This window comes from Pyxicephalus adspersus, chromosome 7 (assembly GCF_032062135.1).
Source record: "Pyxicephalus adspersus chromosome 7, UCB_Pads_2.0, whole genome shotgun sequence".
NCBI classification, from domain to species: domain Eukaryota; kingdom Metazoa; phylum Chordata; class Amphibia; order Anura; family Pyxicephalidae; genus Pyxicephalus; species Pyxicephalus adspersus.
This window is the reverse complement of record NC_092864.1, coordinates 585,757-611,461: the sequence shown is the minus strand read 5'-3', so window position 1 is coordinate 611,461 and position 25,705 is coordinate 585,757. Positions and strand designations below refer to the sequence as shown.

Below are 25,705 nucleotides of genomic sequence, written 5' to 3'. Positions count from 1 at the left end.
CCCACCTACCCCCCACAATAACCTCTCCTCACCTACCCTCTCCCCGCCTACCCCCCTCACAATAACCTCTCCTCACCTACACCCAATAGTACACCTACTATACAACACACAATAGCCTCTTCTTACCTGCACCCTACAACACCCCTCTTTACCTACACCCAAGTATACCCCCCTGAATACCTAAACCCTACAACAACATCTCCTCACCTACTCCCTACAATACCCCTTTTTCACCTACCCCCAATAATACCCCCCATCACATCCTCTTCACCTAAACCACATAATACCCCATCCTCACTTACACCTTCTTCACCAATACCACTTACTTCTCACCCATACCATACAACAGCCCTTAGCAACTTACACCTCAAAATACCTCCTGCTCACCTGCATCCTATACCACTCTCCAATACCCCATAATACTTCTATTGAACTGCACCCCGAACCCCCACTTTTCATTCTCTCCCCATAATACCCCAACATATTTGATATTTTTTACATTTTTAGGGTTGGTGCCCTCGAGATCCACTGTCCCTGGAATCTTCTACCCCCTCTTCCTGCTAATTGGCTGCCTTGTACTTGCTCGGTTCTGATTGTCCAATCCCAGGCTGCCTGTATGGATTGGCGGGCAAGGTATGGAGCAATGCCGGGCGAGTTGTATCATATGATCTGATGGAGATTGGCACTCAGTCATGTGATCTTTGTCAGTGGTCTGTATATCGCATCTAATAAAGCTTATCTTGTTATCACAAACCAGAATCACCACATTGCCTTATTTCAGGGGACACTTTTCCATCTGGGCCCCAGTAAGATGAGATTGGGACCCTGCAGATCTCACCTACCCAACATAATACAATGAGGAGGAACCATGTGTCCTGTGTATATGCTGAGCTGGCTTTATGTACATTTATCTTTGCTCCATGTATTCTCTGTGCACTCTCTGCGTATGCTCCATATTTGTTCCGTGCTCCCTCGGATTACCTGTGTCGAGGATCAGTGTGATTAGTGTTGGTAACACAATATTATGTCACAAGGTTGAAATAAACACCTTGCAGGAAGCAGCGAGTTCAAACAAGCTTGGAGATTCTCCAGGTAAGGACAGTTGGCTGAGTCCGACCCCCAGCTAATCCCTACTCCGCCCTGATCCGGTCCCTCCACATATCATTCCATTCAGTCACAGGTGTTGGACAACAAACAGCACAAAAACACAGGAAAACATCCGTCACCCAATCCAACACTGCGCCTTTCTGAGACCCCACCAATCATCAAACTACATTCATAATAGTGGGGAATACCCAATACCAATCCCGACTGGGGCCCATACACCCCTGAGAATCACAGTGACATCTGTCCAATCATAATCCCTGCTGATTGGAGACCTGGCTCAACAGGGGCATGGGCAACTATGAAGAGAGACCACTGCTTCCACACAGAGCAAGGGACAAGAGAAGTGGTACTATGTAGAATATATACATATTTATTAAGAACAGATACTGAGACTTGCACCCTGGGTACGGAACCAGAGAAGTGGCACATATATACAGAATAAGAATTATTGGCATCATATAAGTTGTGCCATTGTACCTTGCAGAAGACTTGGCACTGCTCAATGTCACATGTGATGGCCTGGAGCCATGGTAGATTTGTGTCAGTGTGTCGCTCTACTTGGGCGGCTTACACAGTTTTCTTTAATTTGCAGGTTCTTCGGGTACAGCTCAATGATCAGCTTCCATCGGAGCCTTTTAGAAAACAAAGTTTTCCTCCATTAAAGTTTACAGAATTGGTCTAAACTCCTAAATCCAACATTCTACAGTTAGGGGGACTAAGATCTTGGATGGGGCCCACATTATGCTTTTGAGATTGAAAGAAGAAATTTGGAACTTTACCAATAAAAAACTATCTGCCTAAGTGCTCCTGCATTACCATTATTACCCCAGCTTCTGACTACAACCCCAAAATCTCAGGCTCTTCCTTTTATGGGTACTAAACCAACAGAGAAATCAATAGGTTCCATTGCCTGATACAGCTGGGTGCTCACCAAGTCATCGGGAATGGTTCCAGTTACCAGGACATTCCTATAGAAATTGTGTAACCTACATAGTTACAAAGTAGGTTCGGCGGAAAAAAGACATATGTCCATCAAGTTCACCCACTAGGGAAATAAACATATCCCAGGTATAAAACTCTATCAGACATATTTGGTCCAGAGGACAGCAATAAAAACCCCGGGTACAATTTGCTTCAATAGGGGAAAAAAATTCCTTCCTGATCCCATGAGGCAATCAGATGTTCCCTGGATCAACAGTCACTGTTATCTTTAATTTAACCTGGTAAAAAGATGTAACAAATTGTGAAATTAAAGAATTTGATTATGAAAATTCCTAATTTATTCACTCTATTCTACAGTCAAATTTTCTAACAGATGCTCTGCGTAGACAGCTAATCTTCACTCAGAAGGATGGTGGTCACTCATTCTATGGACAGGTAGTATTCTATTAGAGGGTGGTGGTCTCTCATTCTATGGACAGGTAGTATTCTATTAGAGGGTGGTGGTCTCTCATTATATGGACAGGTAGTATTCTATTAGAGGGTGGTGGTCTCTGGTTCTATGGACAGGTTGTCCTCTAATGTAGGGTGGTGGTCTCTTTCCACAGTCAGGCAGTCTTCAGTTAGAAAATATTAATCTCTCTTCCTCTCTATAGAAATGGTTAGCACTATCAGAGAGTGGTGACCTCTCATTTCAAAGATAGGTTGTCTTCTATCAGATGGTCCTGGCCTCCCTTTATAGGCAGAAAGTCAATTCCCAGAGGATGGTGGTCTCATCCTATGGACAGGTAGTGTTCTATCAGAGGGTGGTGGTCTCTCGTTCTATGGACAGGTAGTGTTCTATCAGAGGGTGGTGGTCTCTCGTTCTATGGAAGGTAGTGTTCTATCAGAGGGTGGTGGTCTCTCGTTCTATGGACAGGTAGTGTTCTATCAGAGGGTGGTGGTCTCTCGTTCTATGGACAGGTAGTATTCTATCAGAGGGAGGTGGTCTCCCGTTAAATGGACAGGTAGTGTTCTATCAGAGACTGGTGGTCTTTTGTAATATAGACAGGTAGTGTTCTATCAGAATGGTGGTTTCTCGTTCTATGGACAGGGAGTGTTCTAAATGAGGGGGTGGTCTTTCTTTCTATGGACAGGTGGTGTTCCATCAGGGGGTGGTGGTCTGTCGTTCCATGGACAGGTAGTGTTCTATCATGGGGTGGTGGTCTCATCCTACGGACAGGTAGTGTTCTATCATGGGGTGGGGGTCTCATCCTATTTACAGGTAGTGTTCTATCAGAGGGTGATGGTCTCATCCTATGGACAGGTAGTGTTCTATCAGAGGGTGGTGGTCTCATCCTATGGACAGGTAGTGTTCTATGAGAGGGTTGTGATCTCTCGTTCTATGGACAGGTAGTGTTCTATCAGAGGGTGGTGGTCACTTGTTCTTTGGACAAGTAGTGTTCCATCAGAGGGTGGTGGTCTCTTGTTCTGTGGACAGGTAATGTTCTATCACAGAGTGGTGGTTTCCCGTTATATGGACAGGTAGTGGTTTATCAGAGGGTGGTAGTTCTTGTTACATTTGACAGGTAGTGTTCTATCAGAGAGTGGTGGTCTTTCGATATATGGCCAGGTAGTGTTCTATCAAAATGGCGGTTTCTCATTCTATGGATAGGGAGTGTTCTATCAGAGGATGGTGGTCTGTCGTTCCATGGACAGGTAGTGTTCTATCAGAGGGTGGTGGTCTCTCTTTCTATAGACAAGTAGTGTTCCATCAGAGGATGGTGGTCTGTCGTTCTATGGACAGGTAGTATTCTATCAGAGGGTGATGGTCTCACTTTCTATGGACAGGTAGTCTTCTATCAGAGGGTGGTGGTCTCATCCTATGGACAGGTAGTGTTCTATCAGAGGGTGGTGGTTTCTTGTTTTATGGACAGGTAAACTTCAATCAGAGGGTAGTGATCCCACGTTCTTTGCACAGGTAGCATTTTATCAGAGGGTGGTGGTCTCTCATTCTATTGATAGGTAGTCTTCTATCAGAGGTTGGTAGTATCTTATTCTATGGACGGGTACTGTTCCATCAGAGGGTGGTGGTCTCTTGTTCTATGGAGAAGTAGTCTTCTATCAGAGGGTGGTGGTCTCTTGTTCTATGGACAGGTAGTTGTCTATCAGAGGGTGGTGGTCTCTTGTTCTATGGACAGGTAGTCTATCAGAGAGTGGTGGTCTCTTGTTCTATGGACAGGTAGTATTCTATTAGAGGGTGGTGGTCTCTTGTTCTATGGACAGGTAGTATTCTATTAGAGGGTGGTGGNNAGGTAGTATTCTATTAGAGGGTGGTGGTCTCTTGTTCTATGGACAGGTAGTATTCTATTAGAGGGTGGTGGTCTCTTGTTCTATGGACAGGTAGTCTTCTATCAGAGGGTGGTGGTCTCTTGTTCTATGGAAAGGTAGTCTATCAGAGGGTGGTGGTCTCTTGTTCTATGGACAGGTAGTCTATCAGAGGGTGGTGGCCTCCCATTCTATAGGCAAGGTGAGTCACTCAGGGAGTCGACACAGCTGCAGTTTATGAGGGGAGGAGGTGATGAAGAAGGATGTATAGAACTTAAATATCTCTACATGACTGTACGTGTGTTACCTCACTTGAGTGACATCCTTGTCACCTCCAAGGCTCCAGGTTGTAAATACATCATCAGGCATTCCTATTTTATTGGATCCACATTGCGTCCTGAGCTTCATTCTCCATTCTGACATTACAATCTTTCCTCCCCCCTGCTCACTGTGAGCTGTGGAGGGGGTCATTCACTGTCATCTGATTTTACCTGGAGCCATTGTCACCTGCTGAACTGACCACCACCATCACCATGGCACCTCTTCATCTGTGGACTCTGTCTCTTCTCCTTGCAACAAGTAAGTACATAACTGATTAATGAATATTGTTTTTATCTCTCCCAGTGCACTTTTACGAGGCCACATTTTTTAAAAAAACGAGCATTGGACATTGGAAATTTTATGATGAAAAAAATTATTTTATTTCATGGAAAAAAGGTGGCAAATTTAGAAATAATAAAGTGAACATACATGTTTAGATATATGCTCTGAATAGTAAGTATAGGAACTTTCAAACAAACCCTTCAATTCACCTCTGCCTATGTCTGCATTAAGGGGAAAATAATCTTCACATCTCAACACAGACACTGAAATCAGAATGTTATGTTCCTTTATTCTCTTTAGTGGGCAGAACCTTGGCAGTCTGCTAGCGCTCTAATGGAAACACACTGCAGATATTTCTAACCTGCTAGAAACCAGCTGAAATTATGTATAATGTTTCTTGAGATCATTAGGAATTTTTTAGAATAATTAATTTAAAAAACTGCTGGAGAGGTCAGAGTGGGCTTATTTTACAGCTTCTACTTTGTACTTTTTCTACTCTTGGACACAGGGGCATATACGTTACACCCTGAAGTTTATATATATATATATATATATATATATATATATATAAATGGACCTCAGGTGTTTCACTTCATAGAAACTTCTGGGAAGCATTAAAATAAGTTAAGTGAAGACTGCACAGCATTATGTGAAAGTAAAAATAACAATGGATTCACCTGCTGGCGACGCTTTCCAGGCTCTAACAAGCCAGCGATGACAAAAGGACTCATTTGATGACTGACACACTAAGTGTAAAATGTATTGGAATTTATTACTACCAATGGGATGAGCCATCTCCTTCCTAATACATTCCATCACTTCATGAATATAAATTAATTGGCTACTATAGGAAGACATTTTCATTTCTTAAACTGTAATATTATATTTATAGGTGGAGTTTGGTGGACAGAGCCACTGACTGGTTCCTTAAATTTCTTATAGAGCTCCAGTAGTAAAATTGTTCAAATAATCTTTTATTGTTCTAGTTCATTATTATAAAATACATTACATGTAAACACATCAATAGAAAAGCAAGGCAAAGGGACGGCAGCAGGGATCTCATAATCTCGGGATACATAAAGATCATACATCATAATACATAAAGGTGGAGTAAATCCAGAATGAGAAATAAGATCCTGCAAAATATTAGAAGACACAGCGTATGACCCTCCCAAGGACCGGAATTATTATTACATAGTATTCATATAGTGCTGACATATTATGCAGCGCTGTACAAAGTCTCTAGTCATGTCACTAGCTATCCTTCAAAGGAGCTCTGTTCCTACTATAGTCATATGTCTTTACTTCAGTCTAGGGTCAATCTTGAGGGGAAGCCAATTACCCAAACTGCATATTTTTAGAATGTCGGACGAAACCGGAGTACCCAGAGAAAACCCACACAGACACAGGGAGAACCTACAAACTCCATGCAGATAGTGACCTGGCCAAGATTCGAACCGGGGACCCAGCATTGCAAAGGCGGGAGTGCTAACCACTGAGTCACCATGCACCATGAGAGGAGAAGACACTCTCAGTAACAAGTGACATTTTACACAACCTAGAAGAGATAATTTCTCGGCGTATCTAAAGAATCATTGGTAGTTTATAAAAAGACTGGATCATGTTGGAGTAACAGAATGGAAATATTCATGGGTGGCCCTGGAGACAAACAAGACATTCTCAGGGTAACAAAAGACATGAAGGATGTCTCATGAGACAACCCGCACTCATTTCATTGGTAGTTTGTAAAAGAATTGGGTTCTGCTAGAGTAGTGGGATGGAAGATCACGTGTGTGGCCCTGGATATGAGCAAGACACTCTCAGGGCAACAGGTGACATGATGAGGATAGGGCCTCATTCTCTAAACATGTCCAAAGATTGGTGATTTGTGTAGACCATTTGTAGGTCAAGTGATACCATTTATTGACTAACAAGGTATTTAAAAAGCAAACATTTAAGATAAGTGAAATGCCAACTTTCTACATTGGTGGTATGTGAAGGATATGTCCATGGGGGATGTCCATGTAGTAGAAGTTAAGATCTGATGGGGGAAGGTGGGGTCTCCCTACGTAACAGGTGACACAATGAGAGATCCAGGTGAAAGCCTCACTCGTTAAATACATCTGAAGATTTCCTTAGTGATTTGTGAAAGGACTAAACTGTCAGAATACTAGGATAGAAGATCTCATGGGTGGCCCCGGAGGCAAGTGGACACTCTCGGTAACAGGTGGCGTGATATGTAACCCAGAAATGGTCATCATTTTTCAAATTTATCTAAAGATTTCATTGGTAGTTTTTAAAATGACTAGGTTCTCTTAGAGTATCAGTATGGAAGATCTCATGGGTGGCCTTGGAGACAAACAAGTAATTCTCAGGTTAACAGGAGACATAAAGGTTGTCCCATGGGATGGTCCTAGTTGTATTTGTATCTGAAGATTCCAATGGTAAAAGGACTGGGCTCTCCTAGAGTAGTGGAATAAAAGATCTCCTGGGGGGCCCTGGACAAGGATTAGATTACCTTTGAAGTAATAGTGGAATGGAAGATTTCTTGGCTGATCTAGGGAAACACCAAAATATGTGTGACCTTGGAGATAATTGAGCTTTCTCTGGGTAATAGGAGAGATTTTGGAGACAACCAAACTTTGCTGATGACTAGTACTTAACCCTTAACCCTTCCAAGGTGACTCTTGGTAGGTGAACACCACACGCATTCTGAGGGCAGACATGTTGGGTGCCCCATGGGAGGGCCGGACTGACAAAGCTTTACCATAGATGGGCCAAGTTTTCCTGTTTTATCAAGCAGTCCATTAGGTTCTTTTTTGAAAATTCACCATAAATCTATTTCTACTGTATGTAAATTTTATCAGTGAACAGAAGTCAATATAAAATATAAAGAACCTTCATCGGTGAGATTGGACATTTTCAATCAATCCTACAGGGTTGTGTGGACCTTGAATTTTTCAGCATGTGTACATATTGTTGTCTTCAGTAGAAACAGAATGATTGATGTGACTGATTCTAAAGAATAAATGCTTAGAAATCAATGTGCAGTGTGTGGAAGAACTATTTTTTTTCCAGTAGGTGGTGAACATTTATATTGAACCGATAATTGAGACCCTAGGTGAGAGAAGACCCCCACGCTTTAGCTGGCCAATAGTTATGGGTGGTCCTCTATACCACATATTAATTTTTTTCTTTTCCTTTCAGGTTTTCAGCTTTCGTCCTCCTACTCAGGTAAGTCACCTCACTTCCATTCATATTGTACATAATTGATACCCCCATGAAAGTTGCCCCACCATCAATACTCTACAGGTGAGCAATTACCATATCTGGTTTTGCACAGGTTGTGGTAAGCCAGTAACATCGGATCGCATTGTCGGGGGACAAGATGCCTTCTATGGGGAGTGGCCCTGGCAGATCAGCCTCAGGAAAAATGGCTACCATATCTGTGGAGGGGTCATGGTTGACACCCAATGGATAGTGACTGCTGCCCATTGCTTCATACGGTAAGTCACATCCATTCTGAAGTTAGCTGCATATGGTTGCAATAGTTGGCAAATTGTTATTTGTTCCACTTTATGTATATGGTTCAGAAATGTGGAATTAAACTGAAATATATATTGCTGATAAGTTTTTTCAAATTCTAACTTCCTATATCTTCTGTGGTAAGATTTACCTTCTATACCTCTAGGGACAATCCTATCATTGGCCACAAACCTTCATTCTTAACCATTTATGCTAACGTGTTATAACAAGAACATACAATAATTATTAGTTGGGGGTCCCAAGGTTAGTTGGGGGTCCCAAGGTTAAACCTTATTTTTATCTCTGTTTCTATCTTTAAACATATTTGAATGTTAATAAGGTTAAGAAAGGCAACTTTACTACTATCTTGGTATGGGTACAAAAATATTAGAAATAAAGGTGCCCTGTAAAAAGTAGGCCCTATACACTCACCTGTCCAGAGGTCTAGGTGTTCTACCCCCAACCCCAATGTTCCAGAACAGGGCCGCTATCTGAGATGTCCCTCGCCACAAGATATTGTTTTGTCTTCTGACCTCCACATCACCAATAAGCTCTGTAGTGACATACAAATTTAAAGAACACAACTCAGGTAACTCATCTATCAGTCCTAGTGGATCAATGAACAACCAACCAGGGATCACCACTGTACTTTCCTATGAAGGAGAATGCAGATTGGTGCCTCCCTCATTCTTCCCTCTCCATGGAACTGAGCAGCCCTGCTTTTCTTTCCTTACTGTTCTGTAACAATAACTTGTGTCCTTGTGTCAGTATACCTTGGTATTCTAATGAAGATCTCCATCCAGGCCCTACACTCCAGCTGACTACATGGTGAACCTGGGAGCTTACCAGCTGTCTGTACCTAGTGGGGTCATGTCTGCTGTTAGTGCAATCTACATCCATCCTATCTACAAACGGGACGGTTCCAGTGGAGACATCGCCCTTATCAAATTGCAGTACCCTATACAGTTCACAGACTACATCATGCCAATCTGTATCCCCGATGAGAATGTCCAGTTCCCCAGTGGCATGAGCTGCTTCGTCACTGGCTGGGGCTCCATTAACCAAGGAGGTAAGTGATCTTTAGGCTACAATTAGATCTATTGCTATGGAAAGGGATTAACCGGTAAATGTTTACTATCAAACAGAAAGCATTCAAGATGTGGCACAGAAAGAAGCAGGACAGGAACAGGTGAGGGTCGGCAGTGCCGAGGAGTGATCATAGGATCAAGAAAAGGTGAGGGTCAGTGGGGTTCAGGTGTGATCATAGGACAGGAACAGGTAAGGATCAGTGGTGATCCGGTGTGATCATGAGACAGGAACAGGTGAGCTCAGGGGTGTTCAGAGATAGTCATTGGATTGGAATAGGTTAGGGTCAGTGGTGTTACGGTATGGTAAGGGGACAGGAACAGGTTAGGGTCAATGGTGTTAGGGTGTGATCATAGGACGGGAACAGGTGAGGGTCAGTGGTGTTCAGGTGTAATCATAGGACAGGAACAGGTGAGGGTCAGTGGGAATCATGTGTGATTATAGCACAGGAACAGGTGAGCATAAGGTGTGTTCAGGGATGGTCATAGGACAGGAATAGGTGAGGGTCAGTGGTGTTTTTCATGTGTGGTTATAGCATGGGAATAGGTGAATCAGTGGTGCTCAGGTTCAGGGATGGTCATAGGACTGGAATAAGTGAGGGTCAGCGGTGTCCAGGGATGATCATAGAGCAGAAACTGGTGAAGATCAGCCATGCTTAGGGATGATCATAGGATATGAACAGTTGAGGGTCAGGGGTGAACAAAGATGGTCAAAGGACAGGAATAGGTGAGGTTTGGTGGTATTCAAGTGTGATTATAAGAAGGAACAGGTGAGAGTTCTGTCATGATCATAGAACAGGAAGAGGTGAGGGGCAGGGGTGTTCAGGGATAATCATAGGACAGGGATGATCATAGGATGAGAATACATGGGGGTCAAGGTTGTTCAGGTGTGATCATACGACAGGAACGGGTGAGGATCAGGGGGTGTTTAGGGATGGTCAAAGAACAGGAACAGGTGAGAGTCATTTCTGTTCAGGCATGATGATAGGACAGGAATAGGTGAGGGTCAGGGGTGGTCAGGTGTGATCATAGGACAGAAAAAGGTGAAGATCAGCAGTTTTTAAGGATGATTATAGGATATGAAGAGTTGAGGGTCAGTGGTGTTCAGGTGTGATTATAGAATGGGAACAGGTAAGGGTCAGGGGTGTTCAGGCTTGATCATAGGACAAGAACACATGGGGGTCAAGGTTGTTCAGGTGTGATCATAGGACAGGAACGGGTGAGGGTCAGGGGGTGTTTAGGGATGGTCATAGGACAAAAACAGGTTAGGGTCAGTGGTGTTCAGGTGTGATCATAGGACAAGACAGGTGAGGGTTGTAAGGAATATATTTTTGCTGAGTCTTGAATTTAAGTTGTTTTTGTGTTTTTTGCCATATTTTGTAGATAATTGAGTTGTGTTGAAACTAGTTATATTCTCCTTATCAGTAGGTCAATATTTGCTCCATCCTTACCTTGAGGCTTCTTACCCTGAAACATCTTGCTCAGCGAAGTTGTTAATTAAGTTTCTTGTTATTGACTAACTACTAAGTGTCTTCCACCTTGTTGTCTGACTATATAAACTACGATGTGATATTAAAGTTTGAGAAGAAGTGATATATCTACATGCTTGAGCTGCGACAAGGGTCATTGGTGTTCAGGTGGGATCATAGGACAGGAACAGGTGAGGGACAGAGGTGTTCAGGGATAATCATAGGACAGGAACAGGTGAGAGTCATTTATGTTCAGGCATGATGATAGGACAAGAACAGGTGAGGGTCAGGGGTGTTCAGGGATGATCATATGACAGGAACAGGTGAGGGTCAGGGGTAGTTTAGGGATGGTCATAGGACAGGAACAGGTGAGGGTCAGTGGGGTTCAGGTGTGATCATAGGATGGGAACAGGTGAGGGTCAGGGGTTTTCAGGTGTGATCATAGGACAGGAACAGATGAGGGTCAGGGGGTGCTCAGGTATAGTCAAAGGACAGGAACAGGTGGAGTCAGCGGTAGTCAGGTGTGATCAAAGGGTAGGAACAGGTGAGAGTTAGGGGTGTTTGGGGATGATCATAAGACAGGAAAAGGTAAGAGTCAAGGGTGTTCAGGGATGATCATAGGACAGAAACAGGTGAGGGTCAGGGGTATTCAGGAATGGTCATACGACTGGAACAGGTGAGGGTCAGGGGTGTTCAGGGATGATCATAGGACAGGAACAGCGGAACGTCAGCAGTGTTCAGAGATGGTCATAGGACAGGAACAGGTAAGGGTCAGGGGTGTTCAGGGATGATCATAGGACAGGAACAGGTGAGGGCCAGGGGTGTTCAGGCATGGTCATAGGACTGGAAACAGTGAGGGTCAGGGGAGTTTAGCAATGATCATGGGACAGAAACAGGTGAGGGTCAGTGGTGTTCAGGTTTATTCATAGGATGGGAACAGGTGAGGGTCAGAGGCGTTCAGGGATGATCATAGGGGAGTAACAGGTGAGGGTCAGGTCTGTTTCGAGATGATCATAGGACAGGAACAGGTGACGTTCAGGGGACTTCAGGGATGATCATAGGACAGGAACAGGTGAGGGTCAGTGGTATTCAGGGATGATCATAGGACAAGAATGGATGGGGGTCAGGGATGATCATAGGAGGGGAACAGGTGGGGGCCAGTAGAATTCAGGTGTAATCATAGGAGATTAACAGGTAAGGGTAAAGGGTATTCAGGAAAGGTCACAGGACAGGAACAGGTTAGGGTCAGGGATGATCAGGTATGGTCATATGACAGAAACAGGTGAGGGTCGTGGCATTCAAGTGTGATTATAAGAAGGAACAGGTCAGGGTTCTGTTGTGATCATAGAATAGGAAGAGGTGAGGGTCAGGGGTGTTCAGGGATAATCATAGGACAGGAACAGGTTAGAGTCATTTCTGTTCAGGTATGATAATAGGACAGGAATAGGTTAGGGTCAGGGGTGATCAGGTGTGATCAGTGGATAAGAACAGGTGAGGGTCATTGGTGTTCAGGTGTGATCATAGGATGGGAACACATGAGGGTCAAGGTTGTTAAGGTGTGATCATAGGATGGGAACACATGAGGGTCAAGGTTGTTAAGGTGGGATCATAGGACAAGAACGGGTTAGGGTCAGGGGGTGTTTAGGGATGGTCATAGGACAAAAACAAGTTAGGGTAAGTGGTGTTTAGGTGTGATCATATGACAGGAACAGGTGAAGGTCAGCAGTGTTCAGGGATGATCATAGAACAGGAACAGGTAAGGGTCAAGGGTGTTCAGGGATTATCATAGGACAGGAAGAGGTGAGGGTCAGCGGTGTTCAGGGATGATCATAGGGCAAGAACAGGTGAGGGTCAGAGGTGTTCAGGGCTAGTCAAAAGACAGGAACAGGTGGAGTCAGTGGTATTCAGGTGTGATCATAGGGCAGGAACAGGTGAGAGTTAGGGGTGTTCAGTCATGATCACAGGACAGAAACAGGTGAAGGTCAAGGGTGTTCAGGGATGATCATATGACAGGAATAGGTGAGGGTCAGGGGTGTTCAGGGATTATCATATTACATGAAACATTAAGGGTCAGGGGTGTTCAGGGATGATATTAGGACGGGAACAGATGAGGATGATTGGCGTTTGAGGTGATCATAGCACAGGAAAGGTTAGGATTCATGATGTTCAGACAGAGCCAAATGGCATTAACAGGTAAGATGCATCAATCCCAATACACAAAGCCATAAATCAGTTTGTGACAGCCCATGGGAAACGTTTTATCTTCACACTTTTATACAGTTATTGTGTACGTGGAGTCCATTGAGTGAACAAAAAAGCACTCTGTCCCCGCTCAGGTTCAGACTTTCATTGTTGTATTCTGGAATCTGATTCTGTGCAGAGAACAATTAGGACAATTGTTAGATGTAGGAGGCTCATGAAAGGAGATTGTAGAAAATGTACTTTTAGCCCAGTTTGGTGTTCCGGCTTAGTAACTCCCACAATCTCAATCCTTTGCTTGTCATTGATTATTTTACATTTTGTATGATTCTGTATATAAGAGGTAAGTACTTGGAGAGCGGTTACCCTGCCATGTCCATGACCCTGCCAATATTAGGGAGGGAAAATCTGCGAGACGTTCGGCATTTCCCTCGCTCTGCATGTCATCCCTGGCCTTGTCCAGGTGGAGCTGAGGTTTCTATGAACCTTTTCTATTGTGTTGTAAGTAGATACGTAGATGTGAGAAAGGAATGATAAAGGATTGTCATGATCACCAATCTGATTTTATTATGATATTTTTATACATTGTGCTCCTCCCTACAATACGCCTGAGGAAGCTGATCAGCTGGGAACCAAAACTATCATTGTTATTTTTTATTGTATCATGTATGAAAACTTTAATATTTTTATAAATAAACTATGATCTTTCATGATTTCACAATTTTACCTTTTATCATTTATCATCTTATGAAGAATCCTGACCATCATGTGTGTACATTTTATTGTTATTACTTTATTTACATCAAACAAAACATATAAGTGACAGATATCTGACAACTAACCCCAATGTCTGTTGCAGTGAGTCTGCCAGCTCCCCAAACCCTTCAGAAGGTTCAGCTTCCAATTATAGACCAAACAGAATGTGATACCATGTACCACATCAACAACCCCACGCTGAGCGCCAACACCACCCTCATCCAATGGGACATGATCTGTGCGGGATTTAAGGATGGACAGAAGGACGCGTGTCAGGTAAATAGGGGTCAGCAGTCTGGGCATTGCCCGTTTCTTCAGGTTAGTGGCGGATATAGAGATATGTGGAAGCTTATGGGGAATTCTATAAACCAGTAAATGAGGAACTTTCATTGACTACAGCAGTAAAAAAACTCACAAAAGCTCCAAGTAACTTATGAGAGGCACAGTGGTTGGGTGTAGGGTGCTGCCCCCCACTTGGGGTGTTTTCACTTCCGAATTGTTCCTCATAATATAAATAAATGGGAACCTTATAGACCGAGAAGTACATTATGATAAACTCACAATAAAAAAGCGTGAAGTATAAAAAAATGTTTCAGATTATTCTCCATGTTCTAACCAGAAGTAAAATAAAATGGACAACTCTTTATTCCTTCTGGAAGAAACCTTCAAACGTGGAAATAAAAGCATGGTACGGTATTTTTCTTCCACTAGAGGATTCTTTTGTGGGACCTCATGGAAGACATTGATATTTGGTCTTTTATCACTGACATTGTTCTTCTCTGATCTCCGCAGGGTGACTCGGGTGGACCTCTTGCTTGCAAATGGGATGGCTCATGGCTCCTTGCTGGCATCGTCAGCTGGGGATTCGGCTGTGCCATTGCCAACCGACCCGGTGTCTACACCAGAGTGACAGCATACTCCAACTGGATCAAACAATACATCCCACAATTTGAGCTGACTCCTGCGGTCATCACTGTGCCAGATCCCACCAATGGATCCTTCTGCCACTCATCACCTCTCATCTTCCTCCTCATCCTCTGCATTGTCCTCTTACACAAACTGCTGTAGAGACAACAAGCAGGAGATACAAAGCTCAGCACCCAACATCAACAAACAGGTATATCAAAGAGTAGAACAAAGTATTTTATTATAGCGATGTGAATCCTAGCTCAGTGTCTGGTGACTAATATAATATTACTAAAATGGGCCCTGTGTGCTCCCTTGGGAGCCCCTTTATTTTATACATATGATGGACCTGACTGTATACTACTATATTGTATCTGAAATATTTAAATAAACCTTCTAACAGAATATTGTGTGTCATTATTTTATTGTTATTTATACCCGAGAGCCAATACACTGCAATACAGACTGTACATACCTAAGGCCAATTTATAATTCATTCATCTGTCCCAGCCTCCAAGGTCCATGCAGAGTAATATCAGCCAGTCCTTTTAGTCTCTGTACTCTATACATTTATATAGCTCTGACATATACCATAGTGCTGTACAGAGAACACTGAGCCAGTCCCATCAGTCTCTGTACAGAGGAGCTGACACTCTAATGTCCCCCCACAGTCACACACTATTATTATACATTTATATAGCTCTGACATATACCACAGTGCTGTACAGACAACCCTTTTGTTATTCTGTCTCACACAGCTACAATAATCCTCCCATTACAATTATAGACCGGTCATTTCTTTGTCAGAGGGCAAACGTACAAAATCAGCAGGGGATCAAATACTTCTTTCCCTCTCTATAGCTCTGACATATACTGCAGTGCTGTAGGTAGGGAACATTTAGCCAGTTCAGTCTCTGCACCAAAGGAGTTTACACTCCACTATCCTACCACAGGATGAGCACCTGTACATCTATACCTCAGGGGAGCATGCACCTGTACACCTATACCTCAGGGGAGCATGCACCTGTACACCTATACCTCAGGGGAGCATGCACCTGTACACCGGTACCTTAGGGGAGCACACACTTGTACACTTATACATCAGGGGAGCACGCACATGTACACCTATACGTCAGGGGAGCGCGCACATGTACACCTATACGTCAGGGGAGCGCGCACATGTACACCTATACATCAGGGGAGCTCACACCTGTACACCTGTACCTCAGGGGAGCACACACGTGTACACCTATATATCAAGGGAGCACGCACCTTTACACCTATACCTCATGGGAGCACGCACCTGTACCTCAGGGGGGCAAACACTTGTACAACTATACCTTAGAAGAGCACGCACATGTACCCCTTTACCTCAGGGGAACACACACCTGTACACCTATACGTCAGGGGGGCATGCACCTTTACATCTATACCTCAGGGGAGCACGCACCTGTACACCTATACCTCAGGAGAGCACGCACTGTTTATACCATTTATACATCAAGGAAGAATACACCTGTACACGGATACATCAGGAGAGCAAACACATGTATGCTTATATATGCGGAGGGCATTCATATGTAAGGGGCACAAACACCTGTACACTAATACATTAAGGAAGAACACATCCGCACAATGATATATCGGAGGAGCGCACATCCGCACAATGATATATCCGAGGAGCGCACATCCGCACAATGCTATATCCGAGGAGCGCACATCCGCACAATGCTATCGGAGGGGCGCACATCCACACAATGATAAATCGGAGGAGCGCACATCTGCACAATGATATATGGGAGGAGTGCACATCCGCACAATGATATATTGGGGGAGCGCACATCTGCACAATGATATATTGGAGGAGCGCACATCCGCACAATGATATATCGGAGGAGCGCACATCTGCACAATGATTGACTTCAGGAGGGCACACAATAGTTTAATGACACATAAGGGTTGAACACACTTGTGCTTCCCTGATGTGTCAATGTACAGGTCTGTGTCCTCCTGAAATATCATTGCATAGGTGTGTATAACACCAATGTATTAAAGTACAAATGTACTTCCACAGGCTATGAATGAACAGGTGTGTGCTCCCCTGATTTATCAATCTACAAACATGTCCACACCTGATATAGTTTATGTGTGTATCCACCCCAAGTATTTCTAATTGCAGGTGTGTAAGGCCCTGATGTATGGAATGTACAAATCTGTTGGCCACTGAAAAAGTTTACAGGTGAGTGCTCCCCGATGTAACAATTTATAGGTGTGCTGTTCCTTGATATATGATTGTAGAGTGTGTGTTCCCCTGTGTACCAATCTATAGATGTGTATTCCATTGATGAACCATTGTGCTCCCTGAGGTGTAACTGTACACATGTGTGCTCTATCAACATAACAATGTACAGATGTGTACTACTGGCCTACCATTGTACAGGTATTTGTACCCCAAATGTATACCTAAAGAGATGCGTTCCCCCCCCCCCCCCACCATGTATTTATGTACAGGTATGTTTGGTCCGATGGTATAAAGGGCAAACATAAACATGTACAATGATACATCAGAAGAACAGAGAACACACCTGTGCAATGATATATCAGAGGAACATACACCTGTGCAATAGTATAGAAGGGAAACATAAATCTGTAGAATGGTATACAAGTTGAACACACACCTGTACAATGCAATATTAGTGGAGTACACACATGTACTATAGCATATAAGGGGAACATACACCTGTACAATGCTATATCAGTGGAGCACACACCAATACAGAAGTATATAGGGGAAAGATATACCTGTACAATGATACATCAGAGGAGAACACACACCTGTGCAATAGTATAAAAGGGAAACATATTCTTGTACAATGGTTCATGAGTGGAGAATACACCTGTGTAATAGTATATAAGAGGAACATAACCTGTACAATGCAATATTATGGGAGTGCACACCTGTACAATAGCATATAAATGGGAACATGCACCTGTACAATGCTAAATCAGTGGAGCACACACCTGTATAATAGTATATAAGGGGAAAATACACCCGTAAAATGATACATCAGAGGAGAACACACCTGTGCAATGGTATATAGAAGGAACACATACTTGTACAATGATACATCAGAAGAGAACACACATGTGCAATGATATATCAGGGGAACACACACCTCTACAATAGTATAGAATGGAAACATAAACCTGTACAATGGTATACAAGGGGAACACACACCTGTACAATGGTACATCAGTGGAAAACACACCTGTGCAATGGTAAATAGGAGGAACACACACCTGTACAAGGCAATATTAGAGTACACACCTGTACAATAGTATATAACTGGAACATACACATGTACAATGCTAAATCAGTGGATCACACACCTGTAAAATAGCACATAAAGGGAACACACACCATTGCAATAATATATCAAGAGAACACACATCTGTACAATAGTATACCAGGGGAACATAAACCTGTACAATGCAATATCAGCGGAGCACACATCTATACAATAGCAAATAAGGGGAACATACACCTGTACAATGCAATATCAGTGGAGCACACACCTGTACAATAGTATATAAGGGGAACATACACCTGTACAATGCAATATCAGTGGAGCACACACCTGTACAATAGTATATAAGGGGAACATACACCTGGACAATGCAATATTAGGGGAGTACACACATTTACAATACTATATAAGCGGAACATACACCTGTACAATGCTATATCAGTGGAGCATACACCTGTATATTAGTATATAAGGGGAACATACACCCATTCAATGCAAAATTAGGGAAGTACACACCTGTACAATAGTATATAAGGGGAACATAAACCCGTACAATGCTAAACCAGTGGAGCACACACCTGTGCAATAGAATATAAGGGGGAACATACACCTGTATAATGCTATATCAGTGGAGCACACACCTGTACAATAGTGACCCCCCAGGAGCTCATCGCCAAGATCCAGGTAAGAAGAGCAATAATCTGCAGATATGTGTGTGCATCATATTGGGCAATGCCAGGGGCTGCATGGTGCAATCATCTGCAGAAATGCTGCTGGGATACTTTGCAGACTGCGCAGCAAAGAGGAAAATAATAAAAGGTGATAGTCTGCAGACATGAATAATAATATAGTGATGGTCTGCAGACATGAATAATAATAGGACAGACCTGGCGGAGGGGGGGCAGGAGAAGGACAGACCTGGCAGAGGGGAGCAGGAGAAGGACAGACCTGGCGGAGGGGGGCAGAAGGGTAAGAGACCTGGTGGAGGGGGGCATGAGAAGGACAGACCTGGCAGAGGGGGGCAGGAGGGTAATAGACCAGGCGGAGGGAGGCAAGAGGGTAATAGACCTGGCAGAGGGGAGGCAGGAGGGTAATAGACCTGGGGGTGGAGGGCAGGAGAAGGACAGATGTGGCAAAGGGGGGCAGGAGGGTGATAGACCTGGCAGAGGGGGGGGCAGGAGAAGGACAGATGTGGCGGAGGGGGGCAGGAGGGTAATAGACCTGGCGTAGAGGGGGCAGGAGAAGGACAGATGTGGCAGAGGGGGGCAGGAGGGTGATAAACGTGGGGGCAAGGAAAGTAATTGGCTGATGCTGGCAGCGATGGCACACAATAAATGGGATTAGGTTATAGTATCTCCTCTCATGTGAAAACAAAACACAGACGAGAGATAAATCCAGGACTAAGCTGGCGCAGAGCACTGCCAATCACCCTCCATGAGCAGCCATCTGCAGACACTGAGAATTCTGTATATTGAGGGGTTAATGATTCTGGGAATGTCGCTCATTAGCATCCCAATGCCAGCACACACAATGGGATTTTGTCTCATGTCAGTGGGAATAATTTCTGGAAATGTGAACAAAATAAGAATAACAGGGAGAGGGGTTTGTGCCCACCCTTCCTGCCCATAGCAGATGCCCTTCAACCCAGATGGCCAGAATAAGGGGGGGTATAGTTGGAGAAGGGGGGCTTTATATTTACAAAGTGTTCATGTGTTGTGGGGACTTGTAGGTGTATTTTTCAATCCAGAAACCCCCTATAAAGGGGACCACAGATTTTCACCCCTTATCCTGGGAAAGTAAAGGGGTCCATGGTACCCACTGCCCGACCCTGGAAAGAGCTGAATAAAACCCAGAGGGCACCACACAGGAAAATATCTTTTATACTTTTACCTTTGCCTGGTCCAATGAGGGCCAACAAAGATCCCATTAGGTCCCACCAGTGGGACTGGAGGATCAGCGCTGGATTGGACTTCATGGGGCCCCATCGTTATTCAGTGGCCCCGGCAAAGAATTTTTAGGTGGTGATTCATCATATCTGGTTATTTATCATGTCTGACATCTGGTGGGCTGTGAGGGTCCCTGATTTGGGACAATTATCTATCTGTCACACCTGGCAGTTTCTTCCCTTTTCTCCTCCCAGGACTATGATGGGCTCATCGTACGCTCGGCCACTAAGGTAAGCGCAGAGGTCCTGACTGCCGGCAGCAGCCTGAAGGTGGTTGGACGAGCTGGGACCGGGGTGGACAATGTGGACGTTGATGCCGCTACCAAGACTGGAATCATCGTAATGAAGTACGTGAGAAGACTTGTGCTGTGCTCCCCGTCACCACTCACAGTACGACTTGCACAATCTAGTTGTACTGTGTGTAGTGTTATTGTACAATCCTGCTGGCCAATCCAGGGGAACCTTTTGTAAGATGACAACAATTTACACATGGAGTTTGGTTTTCTGTCTCTCATCCCTACCCATTCACTCTACCATACACAGAGTGCAGGGGGCGGTATGTCCTGCGTATACAATCACCATTAGATGTTGGGGAAACAACATTCTGTGGCCGTCTTCCAACCTTTTTTTTTTTTTTCTTTTTCCATTCTTCCCCAGCACTCCAACTGGAAACAGTATCAGTGCCGCTGAGCTGACCTGTGGACTTATCCTCAGCCTCTCCAGGTAAGTCGGCACCATCTATTGGGGGTGGGTAGTACTATGAGTGGGTGGTCAGTCAGTACCGGTACCAGGTAACCAGTGCCGGTACCATAAGGATACCCCCCCCCACACTCACCTGGCTCACTCCTGTAGATCCTGAGATTGGCCTCTCTGGGGCTCCTTCTGAAATCTTTTTGAATGAATTCCAAATGGGTGGTTCAGCCTCTCCCTTGATCACATGATCATAAATATAGCGAATAGGAAACCTCCGCCCCATAAATTACGGGAGCAGGGGAAGAGCCTTCTGATTGTAGTCATTGCAGCTGCTGCCACGGTTGTATTAAAGAGACATTGCTACAGATTGAATCATTAACATCGGTTTATTATTGCTGCAGTGATGGGGCATTTTATGTGAATTAATATTCACTGGAAACATTCATTGAAGGGAAATATATAATGGGGATGAATGTTCCCATCACACACCTGACTTCCTGTTCAGTCATCCAAAAAAAGAATTTACCCACCTGTCAGAGATAGAACAAGACATGGGGGGGTCCTTACAGCCGAAATTGGGGGGTCCCTACACACCCCACGTGGGGGGGTCCTTACACACCCGACGTGGGGGGGGCTTACACAGCCGACATGTGGCGGGTCCTTACACACCCCAAATGGGGGGGTCCCTACACACACATATTTGAAGACATGGGGGGGCCTTATTCATTTGGATGATTGTAACTCCTCAATATTTTCTCCAGACAGATCCCACAGGCGGCGGCCTCCATGAAGAACGGAAAATGGGATCGCAAGAAGGTGGGAGCAGAGGACACTGTGACACCGATATATAGATAATAATATTGGAAACCATGTAATCGGCAGCCAATGAGAGAGCAGCATGCAGGCGCTAGGAGATTATTAAGGGGGTAAAGAGATTACCCCACATGGGAATTAATAATCCTCCTTTTCCTTTCTAGTATATGGGCTCTGAGCTGCATGGGAAGACTCTGGGAATTCTTGGTTTGGGTCGGATTGGGAAGGAAGTAGCTACAAGGATGCAATCTTTCCAGATGCGGGTAAGAAATTTGTGCTCTGGCTGATGCTTGGCTGTCCCTTATTCACAGCAATATAGCTTCATACGCCGAGTGCAGGGGGCACAATGGATTCCTGCACATCTTCCTGTGCCTCCTGGTCTCCTCATCTCAGGTTCTCCATCTCTTTTCCTTTCTAGTTTCTTTTCTACTTGTTCATTCATTATGCTATACAGTCATACACAGAGTGCAGCGGGCAGTACAGTATTCCACCTATGATATATAGGCATCGACTAGTCCGTTATATGTTCTATAATCTCTGCCATCTCTCCTCATCTCAGGTCCTCCATCTCTTCTCCTTCATAGCTATTGTCTACTTGTTCCAATTCATTATGCTATACAGTCATACACAGAGTGCAGGGGGCAGTACAGTATTCCACCTATGATATATATAGGTATGGAGCTGTCCATTATATGTTCTATGATCTCTGCCATCTCTCCTCATCTCAGGTCCTCCATCTCTTCTCCTTCATAGCTATTGTCTACTTGTTCCAATTCATTATACTATATAGCCATACACAGAGAGCAGGGGGCAGAATGAATTGCTGCATATCTTCCTATGCACTCTGCTCTCCTCATCCCAGGTCCTCCATCCATACACAGAGTGCAGGGGGTATATACTTGCCTATCATATGGTATATGAACCTATTGAGTCCTCTGTGTCCTCTGCTTTATGATAATGGGATACGCTATACACCCATACGCAGAGTGCAGGGGGCAGTATATATTCCTGCCTATGATCACGGTCCCCACCTCTATATGATCTTTTCTGCCTCCTACTCCCGATTCCTTTCTCCAGTTCTTCATAATATTGGCTTCTTCTACTAATCACTATATTATACAGCCATATGCAGAGTGCAGGGGGCAGTATATATTCCTGCCTATAATCGTGGTCTGCACCTCTATATGATCTTTTCTGCCTCCTACTCCCGATTCCTCTATCTCTAGTTCTTCATAATATTGGCTTCTTCTACTAATCACTATATTATACAGCCATATGCAGAGTGCAGGGGGCAGTATGGATTTCTGCCTCTCATCTCAGGCACCACATTCATGAGCACTCTGATCTCTCCCACCTCCTAGTCCTCCTATTAGATCTTCTTTCTCCTCTCTTCTGTGGGTATTTTCTACCTGGTCCATTTCACTCCACAATTCAGCCATACACAGGAGTGGTTTATCCTACATATCATCTTGCATATGGGAAATTCTCCACCATCAATACTCATTACCAATTTTACCCTTTCCTTTCATACACAGAGTGCAGGGGGCAGTTTGTCAACCTGCCTGTGCTTCTATTGCCTTTTTGCCTCCGCTCTCCATATTGAATATTTTCTGTCCTCTGCCATCTCTTCTCCTTCCTGTTGTGCCATCTTCTGCAGTTGAGGAAGCAGCATAGCCTCTCTCTCAGGGGCCCCCTCTTCTGTGTGTGAAATAGGGGCCCCCTTTTTCTCTCAGTCCACCCACCCCAGTCACCACACCTTGTCTTCCCACAGACCATTGGATATGACCCCATCATCCCCCCGGAGGTGACTGCAGAATTTGGGGTTCAGCAGTTTTCATTGGAGGAGTTATGGCCGCAGTGTGACTACATCACGGTGCACACCCCACTACTGCCCTCCACCACAGGTACATATCTGCCCTTATGTGGTATATTCTGTCCCCCAATGGGGGATTTAGTGATATCTGCCCCCCCCCCCCCCCATCATTTCTCATTTTCTTGCTGCAGGTTTGATAAATGATGCCGCCTTCGCTAAATGTAAACGTGGAGTCCAGGTGATCAACTGCGCTCGTGGGGGCATTATCGATGAGGCGGCATTACTGCGGGCACTGGAGAGCGGACAGTGTGGAGGTGCCGGGGGTAGAAAGGTCGCTGAACTCCCTGAACTTCTGGCTGCAATTTCCCACCAATCACTGCACATGGTGAGCTGGGCCGGGGATTGCACAATCCAGACGTGTGACGTTGGCCCGATGCTGACTCTGCATTTCTTTCCAGACTCCGCTGAATCAGCAATACACATCCAAAGCTGATCTGTCCATAGACACCGGCCCTTTAAACATCAGGGTGGGCGCGGCAGGACAATTGTCACCCGTAAATTGGGCCGATTCGGGTGTTTTATTTTTATACTTCAGTGATCTCTATGTTGAGCTTTCCTGGTTTCTGCTGCATTTTGTTCTGAGGTTTTTACAGAATTAATAAAAAAAACATAAAAGGAATGTTAAAATTTTACCTGACAAATAATTTGCTTAATTCCCCTTCCTCCCTCCCTCTCCTCCTCCCCCCTCCCATCAACCAGCCAATAAAATGTTTAGATGTAACCTTCCTCTTCTTTACACCCAGAAATGTCATCACCGGGTCTCTGTGCTGCTCAATGCAATGCAGGGAGATTGTGGCTGGTGGGCGGGGCCAACAAGATGCTGTATATGAAAGTATCACAGGCCCCAGCATCAGCAGTGCCAAAATCCCCAGCCCAACAGTGGGCGGACTATTGGGAGGAGTTATGCAAATATCACAAATGCTTAGATGTCTGGATTAGTGGGCGGTCCTAGCCTGGCTGTATTTGCATGCAGTGTTGCTGAGTCTCTATGAAACACCCAATGTCCAATGAATGAAAGGGGTGGGGCCAGGGACAGCTAAGATGGGGTGGGAGGAGCTGAATTATGCTGGACATCCTCGAGCCAGGAAATGAGGCGGGCTAAATCTGACTTGCTGCAGCTTCTAATGTACATTGTGAGAAGCTCACAGTGTGCAGTGAAATCAGAGGATGGAATTTCAATCCAGAGAGGAGCCGGTACAACTATGCAAGGGGAGGCTGAGGGGTAAATTTAATGAAGGGGAGGCCAGGGGCAGATTTATTAAAGGGGTGTTGTGGGCAAAAAGGAGGGGCCATGAAGGCAGATTATAGTAGGGAGGCCAGGGGCAGTTTTATTGAAGGGGTGTTGTGGACAAAGGTATTAAGAAGAGAGGCCATGAAGGCAGATTATGGTGGGGAGGTCAGAGGGCAGATTTATTGAAGGGGCAGATTTAAATGATGTTCTTCGTACAATATCATTCAGTATTTTATTACCTTTTTCCTGTTTTTTGCTTCCCTACCCAGGAACCCCCCCGGGATCGGGCCCTTGTCGACCACCCATTGGTGATCAGCCTCCCCCATCTGGGGGCCAGCACCCATGAAGCACAGAACCGTTGTGGGGAGGAGATTGCCCTGCAGATTGTGGATCTGGCGAAGGAGCGCGCTCTGGTTGGAGCAGTAAGTACAGCCGAGGGGTCCCTTCCATGCCTGTGGTTTGTCCTGTAGGACCGTAATTACCCCACTGACAACCAGAAATAAACATGGCGGCCGCGGGTTGGGGTTCCATAGACAAAGCTGACAATGATTTCAGCCATTGTTGGGGGCCGCACCGAAACATTCTGGTGATTGCAGGTGAACTGTCAGCAATGTGATTGCCAACACTAGGGGCGCCATCTCCATCCACCACATGGGGTGGGGTACTTTTGGGTTATCTTCACCTCGGGCACCAGAGATGGTCCATAGTTGAGAAGCCCAATTGGGGGTGAGGGGTATCTAAAGAAGGGTCGTGTAATGTGTGGCCCTCGGAGGTATATGTTGTGACCCCTTAGGTGAATTGACCCCAGAGGAAGGTGTATGTGGTGAGAAGATATCACGCAGTCACACATGGCACCGCCGGGCTGTTCTCACACTTCTATTTTCATCACCAATAATACCTTTCCAGGAAACGACCGCTTCCCTCCTGGGGCCACATCAGCCCTCAA

General features: G+C 44.8%; 3 protein-coding genes across 3 annotated transcripts in view; all 3 read left to right on the top strand.

The window, feature by feature from the left end:
• LOC140334465 (uncharacterized) overlaps positions 1-753 on the top strand; it is a 13,201-nt gene extending 12,448 nt beyond the window's left edge. The window contains exon 10 of the mRNA XM_072416742.1: positions 508-753. Coding sequence (XP_072272843.1) covers positions 508-593 — 86 coding nt within the window. The 3' untranslated portion in view covers positions 594-753. The remainder of the gene's footprint in view (positions 1-507) is intronic.
• Positions 754-4,886: 4,133 nt separating this feature from the next.
• On the top strand, positions 4,887-15,295 carry LOC140334795 (serine protease 27-like). Its single transcript, XM_072417037.1, has 6 exons — positions 4,887-4,936; positions 6,039-6,061; positions 8,300-8,462; positions 9,285-9,550; positions 14,094-14,266; positions 14,783-15,295. Exons 1-6 carry the CDS (start codon positions 4,887-4,889, stop codon positions 15,056-15,058), a joined length of 951 nt encoding a protein of 316 aa, XP_072273138.1. The 3' UTR covers positions 15,059-15,295.
• Positions 15,296-18,110: 2,815 nt separating this feature from the next.
• The window catches only part of PHGDH (phosphoglycerate dehydrogenase), an 11,108-nt gene continuing 3,513 nt past the window's right edge, over positions 18,111-25,705 (top strand). Inside the window, exons 1-9 of the mRNA XM_072416901.1 lie at positions 18,111-18,175; positions 18,834-18,888; positions 20,345-20,496; positions 20,807-20,872; positions 21,604-21,658; positions 21,820-21,918; positions 23,427-23,559; positions 23,660-23,791; positions 24,988-25,181. Coding sequence (XP_072273002.1) covers positions 18,111-18,175; positions 18,834-18,888; positions 20,345-20,496; positions 20,807-20,872; positions 21,604-21,658; positions 21,820-21,918; positions 23,427-23,559; positions 23,660-23,791; positions 24,988-25,181 — 951 coding nt within the window. The remainder of the gene's footprint in view (positions 18,176-18,833; positions 18,889-20,344; positions 20,497-20,806; positions 20,873-21,603; positions 21,659-21,819; positions 21,919-23,426; positions 23,560-23,659; positions 23,792-24,987; positions 25,182-25,705) is intronic.

What these genes read in the sequence shown, in the direction of transcription:
- LOC140334795 (XM_072417037.1), top strand. Translation starts at nt 4,887, where the DNA reads ATGGCACCTCTTCATCTGTGGACTCTGTCTCTTCTCCTTGCAACAAGT. An exon ending in ATACATCATAATACATAAAG is followed by an intron (nt 6,062 to 8,299) that starts GTGGAGTAAATC and finishes GGTTTTGCACAG; the next exon opens with GTTGTGGTAAGCCAGTAACA. An exon ending in GACAGAAGGACGCGTGTCAG is followed by an intron (nt 14,267 to 14,782) that starts GTAAATAGGGGT and finishes TGATCTCCGCAG; the next exon opens with GGTGACTCGGGTGGACCTCT.